The sequence below is a fragment of the Zingiber officinale genome, chromosome 10A (assembly GCF_018446385.1).
Source record: "Zingiber officinale cultivar Zhangliang chromosome 10A, Zo_v1.1, whole genome shotgun sequence".
Classification (NCBI taxonomy): Eukaryota; Viridiplantae; Streptophyta; class Magnoliopsida; order Zingiberales; family Zingiberaceae; genus Zingiber; species Zingiber officinale.
In genome coordinates this window covers 2,568,803-2,581,806 of record NC_056004.1, presented here as the reverse complement: position 1 = coordinate 2,581,806, position 13,004 = coordinate 2,568,803, and the positions used below count along the sequence as shown (strand labels likewise).

Genomic DNA, 13,004 nt, shown 5'->3' with positions numbered 1-13,004 from the left:
CAGAAGGGCGTCTTAGTAATTAAACGAACAAAACGACCAGGGCGACGGATAAGGAGAAGATCTGGCCGTCAATGGTAACGATAACCGAGAGTCCACGCCGTTAGATCTGTGGACTATTTGGTTTCCCTTCACTCGCTTCGTCTACTCCGCATTTTGTCCTTACTTGGTACCAATTCCAGAAAACCCGACGGACGGGTAGACGAATATAAAGTGGGCCCCGCGAGCTCGATCGTCACGTCAATCTGGTAGACATCCAGGGGTGACGCTACAAGCTCGCAATATTGCTTCCATGCTGGCCGGCGTTGTTAGTTGAAGTGTCTATTTGTAAATTAAGATCGCAATTGGTTTAAATGGTTTTATTTATTTTGAATTAATAGATAATCGTCAAATTTTGTTTTCTTATAAGATCTTTATTAAGAGTTTATGAATTGTTAATTTAATTAATTTTAGATAATAATTCATATTGTTATTATAATTTTTATGAAGAAAATTGGGGGATAATAAATGTATTAAATATTTATTTTTAGTTCTGATCATAAAATAATCAAACTGACTATTCCTACTCAATTAATTTTCAAGGTGGACGGTATTCACCAACCGGAATACCGAATAAATTAATAAGTACTCCAGATAATTTGGACATCAACCAACCTCCATAATAAAAACAGATCGGCTCGAGTCTATTTAAGTTTCTAAACAGAAAAAAAATTAGGCCTTTGATTTTTTTTTAAAAAAAAAATCTCTCATTCAGATTTAGACGGATAATTGTAGGTTTAATTTTTTAAAAAATAAATTAAAATATTAATTTTAAAAAATAAATGTTTATATAAAATTTAATTTTATGACTTTTGATATGTAAAATAAAGCATATTTTTCATCACATAACATAAAATAGAACAATAGTAAATGATAAAATAGAGATAAAAGTTAATCTTAATTGTCTATTAAGATAGAAAAAGATAAATATATCTAACTTATTGCTTAAAAATAATAAAACCATTCCTTTCAATCAGACATAATATAGATGGATGCATCAGTATTTGAACTTAATTAAACAAATTAAAGAGTATAGTAGGAGTATAGTAATACCATGAGAAAAGCATAGAGAGAGTTGAAAAATGAGAAGAGAGACTCCAAAATAAACTAACATTTTATTTTGCACTATATGAATAAAAAATTTCTATTTATTGATCTTGTCTATCATAAGATAAAGCGTCATTAAAGAAAAAGAAATATAATGAAAAAAAGGTACAATTGAGAGATATTAAAGAAGAATAGATTAAATATCATGAAATAATATATATATATATATATATATATATATATATATATATAATTAAAAATAACTTTAGAAGATTAAAAGGAGAATTCCTTTCTAGTTCTATCTATGGGAACCATAATAAAAATTTTATAAAATTGGAAGCTTTGATGATCCAAATAATTTATCAGTCGATTTACGACAATTTACTAAATAAAGCATCAAAATTTTTGAATTTATCAAAAGACGCATGTTACTTTGGTATTTACCAAAAGACGTACTTTTTAAGTGCACTTCCTATTTTACTCTGCTGACAATCTGACTTTTTCTACTATTTCTCTCTCTCTTCTCTTTCATCTTTCCTATGCATACAACTTCTCTTATTTTTCCTCTCCTCTCTTCTCTTTCTTCTCTTTTTTACAAGCATGCATAACATATAAATAACATTTTATAAAGTTTAGTTGATTTTTAATAATATTTTAATACATTTGGAGAAACCAAAATAAACAATGGATAGCATATTCGAACTCCTTGCAACCTTAGAAATCCACTAGAACTGAAATCGATGTAATTGGAACTCTCTAGGTCCATCAGTAGGTTTCGGTTAAAATCCACTGATGAACTTAGAGATCTTAGATTGCACTCATTTCAGTTCCTGTGGATTTCTATGGTTATAAGTGTTGGTGCGGTTAGCACTAACGATTTAACCCAGGTTTTGATGAATGACAAATAGGTTAAGTTAGGTTTATTGTTGATCTAACACTCTGATCGAGTGTGCAGGATAAATCCAGACAGGTCGACAGGCTGACCGGATGTCTGGCACGAAGCCCAGCTAGGTCGACGGGCTGACCGGATAGCTGGCACGAAGTCCAAGCGGGTCGACGGGCTGACCGGACGCTTCGATGGGCTGACCGGATAGTTGACGAGAAGTCCAGACGGGTCGACGGGCTGACCGGACGTCTGGCAGGTAAGTGAGGTAAGTCACTGGAGGGGAGTGACTGCGAGGACGCGTTCCCAGGAAGGGAACATTAGGCGTCGATCCGGCTTAGATCCATTTCGGATATCTAAGTCGAGATCGTGACTAGATTCCGGTCTCGGAAAGACGGAATCTAAGTCATACTCTTTTCTTGTTAAATCATATTACTTTAGTTGTGCTAACAATCTGTTTTGTAGGATATATATTTGCCTCGGACTAACTCTGTTTTGCAGGAAAGGAAGTTTCTGGAAATAGGAGGTCCGGGCGCCCGGAGGTGAATTTTATCCAGGCCGAGTCGTCGCCACGTGGAGTTCGCTGATTAGACCTTCCACGTCGCACCAGGGCGCCCGGAAGGGATCCAGGCGCCCGGAGCAGCATATAAAAGAAGCCCAGGGGTGGAGCTTCAAGAACAACTGAGAACTCTTCGACTGCTTGCTCTGCTGCTCTACGCTCCTGCGACGCTAACAAAGCTCCGACAAAGTGCTCCTTCTTCTTTGGTTAATTTTTTTGTCGGTATCACTTTTTTTCCATTAGCATTTCTGTACCTTAATTTGTAATAGTATTTCGAATTGCTAGTGAATTGCCCAACGAAAGTACTCAAGGAGTACGGGCCTTCGAGTAGGAGTCGTCACAGGCTCCGAACGAAGTAAAAAATACCTTGTTCAGTTTGCCTAAGTTTTTTTATTATTCCGCTGCGCTTAACTCTTATTAACACGATTTTTTGAATCGATATTCACCCCCCCCTCTATCGACGTTTCACGATCCAACAATAAGGAGTTCAAATATGCTATCTATTGTTTATTTCGGCTTCTCAGGAATGTTAAAATGTAATAAGAAAGATCGACAAAAATCTTCACGTTGGGTCTGATATGGAATCATCAGTGGGCAAGCTAAAGCATGACTATCCAGGAAGACTAATGAATCTAGTGATGAGGCGGAGATCAAATTCGGGTCTAATCAGTCAGCTGCAAATCTCCTTCGACTAGATTGGAAGGGGAAGCTAATGATACAATATATTGTGAATAGACCCTGAGGTAATGAAGATTCGATAGTCAAGATAATGTGGTGGTCAAAGTCAAGATGAGATGACGGTCAATCAAATGGAAAAGTCGCCCTCACCGAGACCTATCTCCTCACTCCTCAATGCTAAGACATTCAGTAGGTGGCAGTTAGCAAATGGATGAGTCACCCTCACCGAGATCTATCTCCTCACTCCTCACCGGTAAGACATTCAATACCGAGTTGGTTGGTTTTAAAGTCAGCTAGACTTAAGGGCCTTAGCGCTCTACAACTCAGTACCAAGACACACAGAATAAATTTGGTCAACACAAATGATCGGTCAGGTTTACAAAACATAGCTATCCACCGCTCAGCATATGACCGATCGGCCCAAGTGTCGATCGAACTTACAGAACATAGCTCCCTATCTCTCAGTATATGCCCGGACAACCCAAAGGCTGGTCGGGTTTGCAGGGCGTAATTCCCTATCTTGTATCACTAAGGCAACCCTCAGATCCTAATATAACAGTTCAGTGAAAGTCTTATTACATATGGTTGGTCAGTCTAAAGTGCTGAACATACCTAGGGCTGTGCTCCCCACTTTCCAGAAAAAGCACTCTCAGTATACAATCGGTTGTACTCGATGTCGTTCGGACTTAGAGGATAGCTCATTTTTCACTATTACAATACAACCTCGGCATATAGTCTGGTTGACCTAATAGATGGTCGGACTGGTGGAACTTAGTTCCCTATTTTTATTATCAATCTCCTATTACATATAGCCGGTCGGATACAAGTCCGGTCGAATTACCTCCAGGGGATAACATTATCTGAGAATCACAACAACTCGCCAAAAAATAACAACTATTCTCCAAGGAATATTCTGATATCCAATGCATACCTGCAATAGAACCTTCTTATGAGGGTGACTATACATCTTCTATCATTATTATAGAGGTTACAAAAAATTATTCATATACATATAACGGAAGATTCCTCGGAGGATGACTGTATATCTTTCAAACTGTACATTTTCCATTACCCGACATCTTCTGACAACCAATATTTCTTATCACCTCATTATTGTGAAGTTATGAGAGACGATATAAGAAGATGGTTCTCTCTGTTAGCCAAGTACGTAAAAAAAAATGTCCTCACGCTTTACATTGTGCACACGTTTCTATTGTTCATTCTCTTCTCCACTTTTCGCTCGCCTACCGTATTGTTTTGAGCGTTAGAGGGTACGTGCGACCCCTTTCCTGATTCTTGCTCTAATGTTCCCTCTGCCATCTCTTTATTGTGTAAAGAAGAAGGAGCCTTTTTTCTTCAGTTTAAAGTCTTATCCCAGTTAATAGTATAATTACCTGTCCAGTGCATCATCTCCCTCACTTTCAGACACGAGTAGAAATATCTAGCTTACACTTATAGATAAAGATATGCTGGATAGCAGCCTTTTCAGTTTAGTTTCTAATTCAATTTTATGGCCATCCATATTGGACTAGAAAGAATTAAGCATGGTATACAATTCGATCAATTAATTTAATGGTTGAATCGGTGAACCATACAACTTTCTAAATTCGGACTGTTTCGATTTCCATAACTATGCGTAGACCAACTTGGTTTGGTAGGACGTTGAATCTTTTCTAGGCCGTTCCAATCGGCCATTATTTCTTGACTTAGCTTCCCAATTTGTCACTTGGCACGGCCAGGTTTGATGACGTTCTGAAGCAAGAAAGGTTTTTCTGCCAAGGTCAATATACCTCAAATAGTTTGCCCCTGCTTGGCTTACGTGCAAACTAATTAACTATTAAGTGAGTCCAGCACGATTTCTTCTGTTATCATACAAATGGTTAGGCGGCTCAATTATGACCTCTAATTAATTTGGCAAATCGATCCTTTTGGATGTTATTGCTTCCTTCAATTAATTAAGCTACATTTTAATTCCCATTGATCGGTTTGGATTGTATAGTCCAGTTTTAGTTCATCTACTTTACATGTTATTCTGCAGATGATGTACAGAGATCAAAGGAAAGGGTTGAACTGTTGACAAAACTTCTTGACCAGGACCCTGTTCCAGTTCTTACTCATTATAATTCCTGACTTCACTATAACACTTAATGTCGAAGGTGACCTCTGCTATTTTTTTCCTCACTAGGACACTTTGATACTATGGGGCGACAAGGATGTCATTTTCCTACTACCACTCGCTCAGCAATTAAAATGTATTTGCAAAATCAATTCACTAACTCATACCAATAATTTTCTTCTTTAGATTAGTACAATCTTGTTAATAAAACAAAATCAACTGTTTTTTCTATTAGGAAACAAAAATTACTTGCGTAAGGATCATGAAGATAACAAGTTATGGTTCGGTAACCAATATTAAGACTTTGAGAAGCAAAGTTGAAGTTGTATTCTTCATATTATTGCGTACATTAAACTTATTAGACTTTATTGCGTACATTAGACTTATTAGACTTATTGAAGATGGGGGATCAAACTAAGCTGCATCTTAATTTTCTGAAGTAGTATTTGAGCCGTGTATAAATAAAATATTGACACATCCATTCCACGGCCCTAAGATGATAGCATAAAAATATTTGTGTATCTTGTTTGTTATTTCATCAAAAGGTAAAGTTGTTATTTTGTTATCAAAAATCATGGGTTCGAATTTTAAAAGCTATCTTTTATAAAAAGTAGGCAAAACTACGTACAATTGAATCCTTTTCTGAGATTCCACATAATGAGAATTTTATGCACCGAACTATCCTTTTTATCTTATCTTCTATTGACCTAATAGGTTGATCATGTCGTGAAAGTTTATGCTGTCATCTTATTTTTCAGGATTAGCAATAGCAGACAAGATATACAAAAACATTTCCATCCGCAGTCTTGTCGATTTCTGGATCTAGCATTGATTCCTACAACTCCTTAAAAATAGTCGTATAATTCAGTTTAGAGAACAGGAGAGGGCGAGATGAGGTGTCGATTTGGTCAGAACCTAGGAATAGAGGCTTGATGGCATAATAATGCTGACCTAGACTTGTATTTTTTGTTCTTTAACTTTTGTTCATTGTCAATTATGACATGTTTAATCATGAAATGGAATTTATTAGGAATAAGGTAAGTATTCCTTTGGGAACAAATAATTTTACTACCTCTTTGTTCTTGATTAGTATATTTGGTTGGATAAAGGGTCCTCCTAATGTGGATTAAAGGAGAAAGTGGAGGTCAAAGTTAGAAAGGTCAACGTTAGAGGGCTAACGAGTGCATCAAGAATATCCGAATGGAGCTCTATATTATGGGTCGATCGGGCATGTTTTGCCCGACCGGTAAAAGGATAGCCTAAGCGAAGCGCCCAACGCTAGAGAACCAATAGACCCATCAAAGGGTATCCGAGTGGAGCTCTATATCATGAGTCGATCGGTTATGTTTTGCTTGACCGGCAAAAGGATGGGCCAAGCGAAGCACTTGTGCAGCCAAGATCATCAAAAGTTCGTCACGGAGTAGAGAAGCGTTGAGATTACTGGAGCGTCATTCCGGTCAGATGAAAACATACTATCAAGACTCGTCGTCTCATGAAAGAGTACCTGAATCCGACCGAGCGGAGAAGTACTTGGTCAAGCGGAGGAGTACTGGGTCGAGCGGCTATCTCGCTTAGTCGATCAGCGGGATCGTTGACCTATCTCGAGATATCTTTTTGGGAGATAATACCGCCAACATGAGACATGATCAACAAGTAGATCGTACGACGACAAATCGGAGGACGTGCCCACTACCAATTGGAGAACGTGTTAATTACCACGTGTCCAGGACCAATGAGATAATGTGTCCAGGACCAATTGGAGAACGTGTCCAGACCAATTGGAAAACGTGCCCGCGATCAATGGGAAAACGTGCCCACGCCTCAAAAAGTGCATACGTCGCTCACCGAGATATTATATAAAAGGGGTCCGTACACCAGTGGAAATACGTATTATTTACTATTTACGCTTGCACCACTGTTGTTCCATCTTTTTCTTCATGTCGATGACTGATTTGAGCATCAAAGGACCAACGCTGAAATTCCTTCCTTATTCGATACTGACGTTTCTTTTACTTACCGATCGAATCATGATCTATATTCAATAAATACATCGGTCACATCCTTATTTTCCATTGGTTACTTGATTGATCTACCTATCTAGCTCAGTTAACAGAACGCACTATTGACTGAATATTTTGTTGAGCAGCCAAATAGTTCAGATGGCAACTGAGGGAAGCCTGTAAAGGCCAAAGGGTGTCATAGATATCTTAGAACTGGTTTGTTAAGTTCCATTGGTTACTTGATAAGCCATGCCTAAAAACCTCTGCTACAGGATAATCTCAATCATTTTGCTGTTTAACACGCCTTCGCATAACAAGGTAATGTAATTATAACAAAATTGAAGCCAGTATACAGCTATTTTATTTGACTTAATTCGGTATAGACATTTGGGAGAGAAGGCGAAGTTGGGAGTGATCAAGGACGCCAGGCATGCGCTACAACTGGAAAAGGCCCAATAGGTGAGTTATCTCATCAATCTAAGTGAAAATTTTTATATGAAATTTGACTGATCGTAAATATGATGATTTGATGGGACAACAACAACAACATTATCTCTATCATTGGCCCACATCAACGGATCAGGGAGGGGTGAAGTAACAATATATCCGAAATGTCTGGGGTAATTATGTTTAGGGTTAAAAGGAAATTTTAATTAATTAAAGTGGGTAGGAGTACAAAATAGAGCCGCCGCCGCCGAGGCGACACGGCACGGCAATTTCGAAGCCCTCGTCGAGGGCCGTCGAAGACTCGTCAGTCCTCCTCAAGCTCCGTCGCCATGGAAGCCTCCAATTATCCCGATCCGCGCACCCCTCGCCAGGAGCCAGCCGACGACGATCACTTCCGCGTCAAGCGACGGGCCCTCGAGACTGTGCTCGAAAATTGCAGGATGGCCCTCGAATTGCTCGAGAACCCCGATCTGGACCCCGGCCCCTCCGTCCCGGTGGATCACGGAGAGCGCTCGCCTCGGCAGTCGCAATCTGCCACGGATTCCGGGGCCGATGAGGTATGCCAGATATCAGTTTGGAAAATTTTAATAATCCCGAAACTAAGATGATTGAACAATGACCACTCATGAATGTTTTTCTGGTTTCGTTGGAAGTTTTGCTTTATGACACGCAATTATCTTTATGCTTTTGACTAACTTATTGTCTTCATTTGCTAGTACTACAGTCGAGAACTAGATTTTGTGACCTTTGATGCAATTTGTTCTGATTGAACACCTATCAAGGACGGACTCGTTTGGAAATTCCTGTACTGTTTATAATCATTGTCTTGGAACTTTGTTCAACTCTCCAACAAAAAAAATATAGTAATAAAGACCATTCAACTTTCTGTTGAGAGAAGAAATGTATGCTTCAGACTGCTTACCTATTGCTGATTTACTTATTTACTAGTATTATGCCAAATCAATGCAAATCATTTCATGATATAGAAGCATCACTTGTTTCTATTATAAACCCTTGACGTTTTGTTTGATGATCAAAGTTTAGCACATACAAATGGATAAATGTGTATAGATATTTGCAAGGTGGAGCACTTTTACAAAGTTCATCAAGATATATATATATATATATATATATATATATATATATATATTCTTTTGAGAACAACTGTTTGTTCTGTCTATTTGTTTTATGTAAATGTCATTCTTGCTTGTATGTGTTCATTCCTTAACGTAGTGCTTTTATTTCTAATTCATTAGACTGCCTTTTTTTCTTAGCTTATCTCCATTGTAGTTTATTTTTATAGTCTTTGGAGTCTTTTCTTTGTGCAGCTATGTTCCCTTCTCAAATCGAAGGTAGAATCACCGAACTTCCTAGAAAAACTTGGAAATATCAGATCTTCAGTTTCTCAAAGTATTCAAGGTATGCTATGTTGTGCTTTCTCGATCCAACATGCTAGTTTATATGAATGTTGCATTATGGAGAAGTAACTATTGCAGTAGATAATCTCATGGTTAAAAGATTTTAAGGTTTTGAGTTGTAAAGATTTGTTATTAGCCCATTATTATGGTTTTACTATGCATTATAAACCGGGTAAAGTTAGATCATATTTTAAGAGAAATAGTTTTTTTTTAAATAAAAAATAAATATGGGCCTCTCAATTCCTCATGTAATGTTTCTCTCCAATTTTAATAAAATTTCCTCTTCGTGAGATTCTCTGGGGTAGATTTGTTCCTAGGGTTACATCAAGTGGTATTAGACATTCTCATAGTGTCTCTAGACCATGGTAGTCTGACTTATACAATCTTGATCTTAGATTGGATTTGAATTATACTACTATTTACAAACTTATAATCCAATCCTATGTTTATTCACTTATGGTTGACATAACATAACTTATCGTCACTGTATCTCATTAACACCTATCCTCCACATGCTTTGAAAAGTTTCCCTTGCTCATGAAATGAATTGAATAGGTGCTCTCCTTTGTTCCTCGTAGAGATATCCCTTTGTTTCTGAGTTTGCACACTCTTCTGTTCGGAGATTTCAAAGTAGTTTAGAAAATGAATACTGCTTTAATTTATACCCATGTCCATGAAGGACTCTAACTCATATGTTTTCTTTGAAGCAGATGATACTGCATCTTGGAACATTATTAATGCCACAGACTCATGGGAGGATAAGCATATTGATGGGGAGAATGGCTCAGATGAAGATTATGTTCTTGTTAACCAAGAGGATGTTGTCGACAGCATAGCAAATTTCATGGCAGCTTACCTATTATCTCTGGAGAAAACTAAAGTATGTCTAATCTCTTACAACATTAGTGTGAAAACTATAGTATTGTTAATGTTTGCTTCTTTTTCCATCTGCCCATCTGTTTCTCTGATTGTGATTTGGTTCATCAGTGACAGTCATTGCAGTAATAGATTATCAAGAAGCTAGTGCTGTTTCTTTATTCCTTTTTATCCTATCTTCATCGGGTTTTCCCTTTATTCTTGGATATTTGTCTATAAATTCAATCTTCTTGTATTATTCTGCAGGAATTAACTCCCGATCAACTTCAAGAAGGTGAGTTATATTAAAGTTCCCATGGCATCATAAGAACTATCCGAGTGGCAAATTGCTTATGATTCCTTTTTTTTTTTGTTGTACAGTTCTTTGCAAAGCATTTTCTGTAAAGAAAAGGAAGAGCAGACTTCGGAAGGCATGGCAGGGAAGCCAAATTATTTACAACGTTGCCTCCTGGAGTGCCACTGCCATAGGGTAGATATCTCCTAAACTAAACACTAGTTTTTTTCACGTCAGATGACATTCCCTTTAAGCCGTAGTACAATGCACCAGAGTTATATGCTGCCATTTTTTAATCACTTTGTAGAAAAGTTTTCCTAAAAGAATAGTCGATTGTTTGGTAAACATTTGTTGTGTTTGGACATATCATTATCAAACACTTTTTGTTGGGTATTTTCAATTGTTATCTTTCAGTTTCTAGGAACATTTACATAGTTTGATGCCTCCTGAGGCCGAATTATACCTTCTCTTTACGTAAATAAATTTGGAATCCAACTAACATAGGCAGTCTTTTAGATGTTATGGTCGGCAATTATATTGTTTGAATGACCTTTATGAAACTGGGCTGCATCAATTAGATGTTTTTTTCCCTTAATTTACAAAGTCAAATATCGATTATGTGTTATGTGATTGCCATTTATCGTTATGATCTTCAGGATTTACCAGAATCCAGCAATACTTGAGTCAGCCACTGCTGCCATCTGGTCTTCTAGCAATGCTATATCAAAGTTATTTTGAGGCAAATCTGGATCATGCATAAGTTGAAATTTGACACGATAACAACACCTATAAACACTCAAAATGCTCTGAAAGAACAACGGGTAATTCTTCTTCCCCGGTTTGCATCTAAATCCACCGTTTGCTATGCGATTATTGTTTGTTGAATGTACAGAATCAGATGCTGGTCCTTATTTGCTTTTCTACTTCATAAAATGTTTTGTTCCAAACGCAAATGTCTTATAACACTTGCAGTAAATATGGCTGTAACTTAATCGCTTTGACATTTCCTGCCCGTCTCTATATCGTAAGATGCCAAATGGTTAGTCATGTTGGTTGCTATTAGGAACTGCCCATTTCCCTTTGTCAATCTCACAATAATAAATCATGAAGAATACTTCGAGGTTTAGGGAATCTTACAAAGCACTAACACATTTAACTTTACCACTATGTACCTAAACATGTATATATTTAAATACCACTATGTACCTAAACATGTTGATATTTAAATCTATCGAGAATCAACTGGACCGCGAGCTTTCTACCTAAAGTAAAAAAAAAAAAATCAATATCAAATGTTATGAAGACTAGAGAACAAAGAGAGCAAGCAAAAAGGGCCAAGCAAATGCAATATCTCAATGAATAAGAAAGACACGTTTATATACTTCAATAAGTAGTTATGTCGCCTCCAAGGCTATGGCAAGTGTAAACGTTGTCATCTACAGTTTGATCCCTAATTATAATGTATTTGTAAGAATTTTTCTTTTAAATGAAGTATGCAATCACATGATGTTGGACTTTTGGGCCGTTTGTTGTGAGTTTTTTTTATTTACCTTGATAGGCGAGGAGCTAGGCCGGTCGTCTCAGGTTTGGTATTATCTGGTTCAATATCTAACAAGTAGCTATGTCTATGATCTCCATGATCATGACTAAAATTTTAGATGGTCTTTCTTTCTACCAATAAGTAGAAGAAAGCACTCCAGTGAGTGTCCTGCCGGAGTTCTACTGCTGGTGCTGTGAGCCACTGAGCTTACTCGTTGCTGGCATCACCTGGAATGCAGTTCACGTGTCCAAGGCCGGGGCCATCCATGACAATGCTCAAACAATCTTAGTCATCTTCTTGAGCTCCGGCCACCGATCTCTGGCGAATGTAGTAGTTTTGCTGGAGCTGATCTCACCGATCCCTGTTCTCGCTTTCAAAAACATTCACTTTATGCAATCTTTTTAATTATACACACAATTTTGGTAGCATAGTATTAGTCAAAAGAAAATACGGATATTTAGTTGTAAATCTCCACCTCGTCGCCGCTCGGGTCCAGCTTCTGCACCCCGTGGCCGGAGAAGGGGAACACCAGCGAGTCCCCCGCCTTGCATCCCTGCACCAGCCACTGCATCGCCGCCCTCAGTTTCTCCTTTGTCGGGATCCGCTGCGGGTCGATCTCCTCATCGGCAATTGCAATTGAGAATTAGCGGAGAGATGAGCTCGCACCCGCCCGCCCTCGAATCTGACGCACGGTGGCGCTCGATTTCCTCACCGGTGAGCACGACGATGCATGGCGCGGGGTAGCCGAACTTCTCGGTGAGAAGGTACCTGACGCAGTTGACGTCGTTCACCGTCCTTTTCAGCTCGCACCGCTGGCCGGCGTAGCTTATCCCGACGAGCAGAGCCCTCTTCTTCCCGTGCACGCCGGGGAAGCTCGACGGCAACTGGCCCGCCGTCGGGCGGCTTTAGTAATCGGAGTAGGAATTTGATCCGCCGGTCCCGTTGGAGAAGTTCCTGACGATGGACCTGAGGAACCCCACCGCCTGCCCGACAGGGTCCTGGTAGTCCCTGACGCCGGTGATGGCGAGGCACACGGCGCAACAAATGGACTGCACGTGCGGCGGCACTTCAAGCAGGCGGCCACAGTCGCTGCACCTGACCGTTTCTTTTCTTCTCCGGCACATGGACAT

General features: G+C 38.7%; 2 protein-coding genes across 2 annotated transcripts; one reads left to right on the top strand and one right to left on the bottom strand.

Annotated features, from left to right (window-relative positions):
- Window positions 1–7,939: 7,939 nt before the first annotated feature.
- Window positions 7,940–11,337, top strand: LOC122027646. Its single transcript, XM_042586641.1, has 6 exons — window positions 7,940–8,323; window positions 9,095–9,185; window positions 9,895–10,064; window positions 10,307–10,334; window positions 10,421–10,529; window positions 10,991–11,337. The coding sequence occupies exons 1-6, from the start codon at window positions 8,096–8,098 to the stop codon at window positions 11,070–11,072; spliced, it is 708 nt and encodes a 235-aa protein (XP_042442575.1). The 5' UTR covers window positions 7,940–8,095; the 3' UTR covers window positions 11,073–11,337.
- A 108-nt stretch (window positions 11,338–11,445) lies between these two features.
- On the bottom strand, window positions 11,446–13,004 carry LOC122028021 (metacaspase-1-like). Its single transcript, XM_042587038.1, has 4 exons — window positions 12,841–13,004; window positions 12,590–12,777; window positions 12,350–12,501; window positions 11,446–12,235 (listed from the first exon to the last, which is right to left on the bottom strand). Exons 1-4 carry the CDS (start codon window positions 13,002–13,004, stop codon window positions 12,164–12,166), a joined length of 576 nt encoding a protein of 191 aa, XP_042442972.1. The 3' UTR covers window positions 11,446–12,163.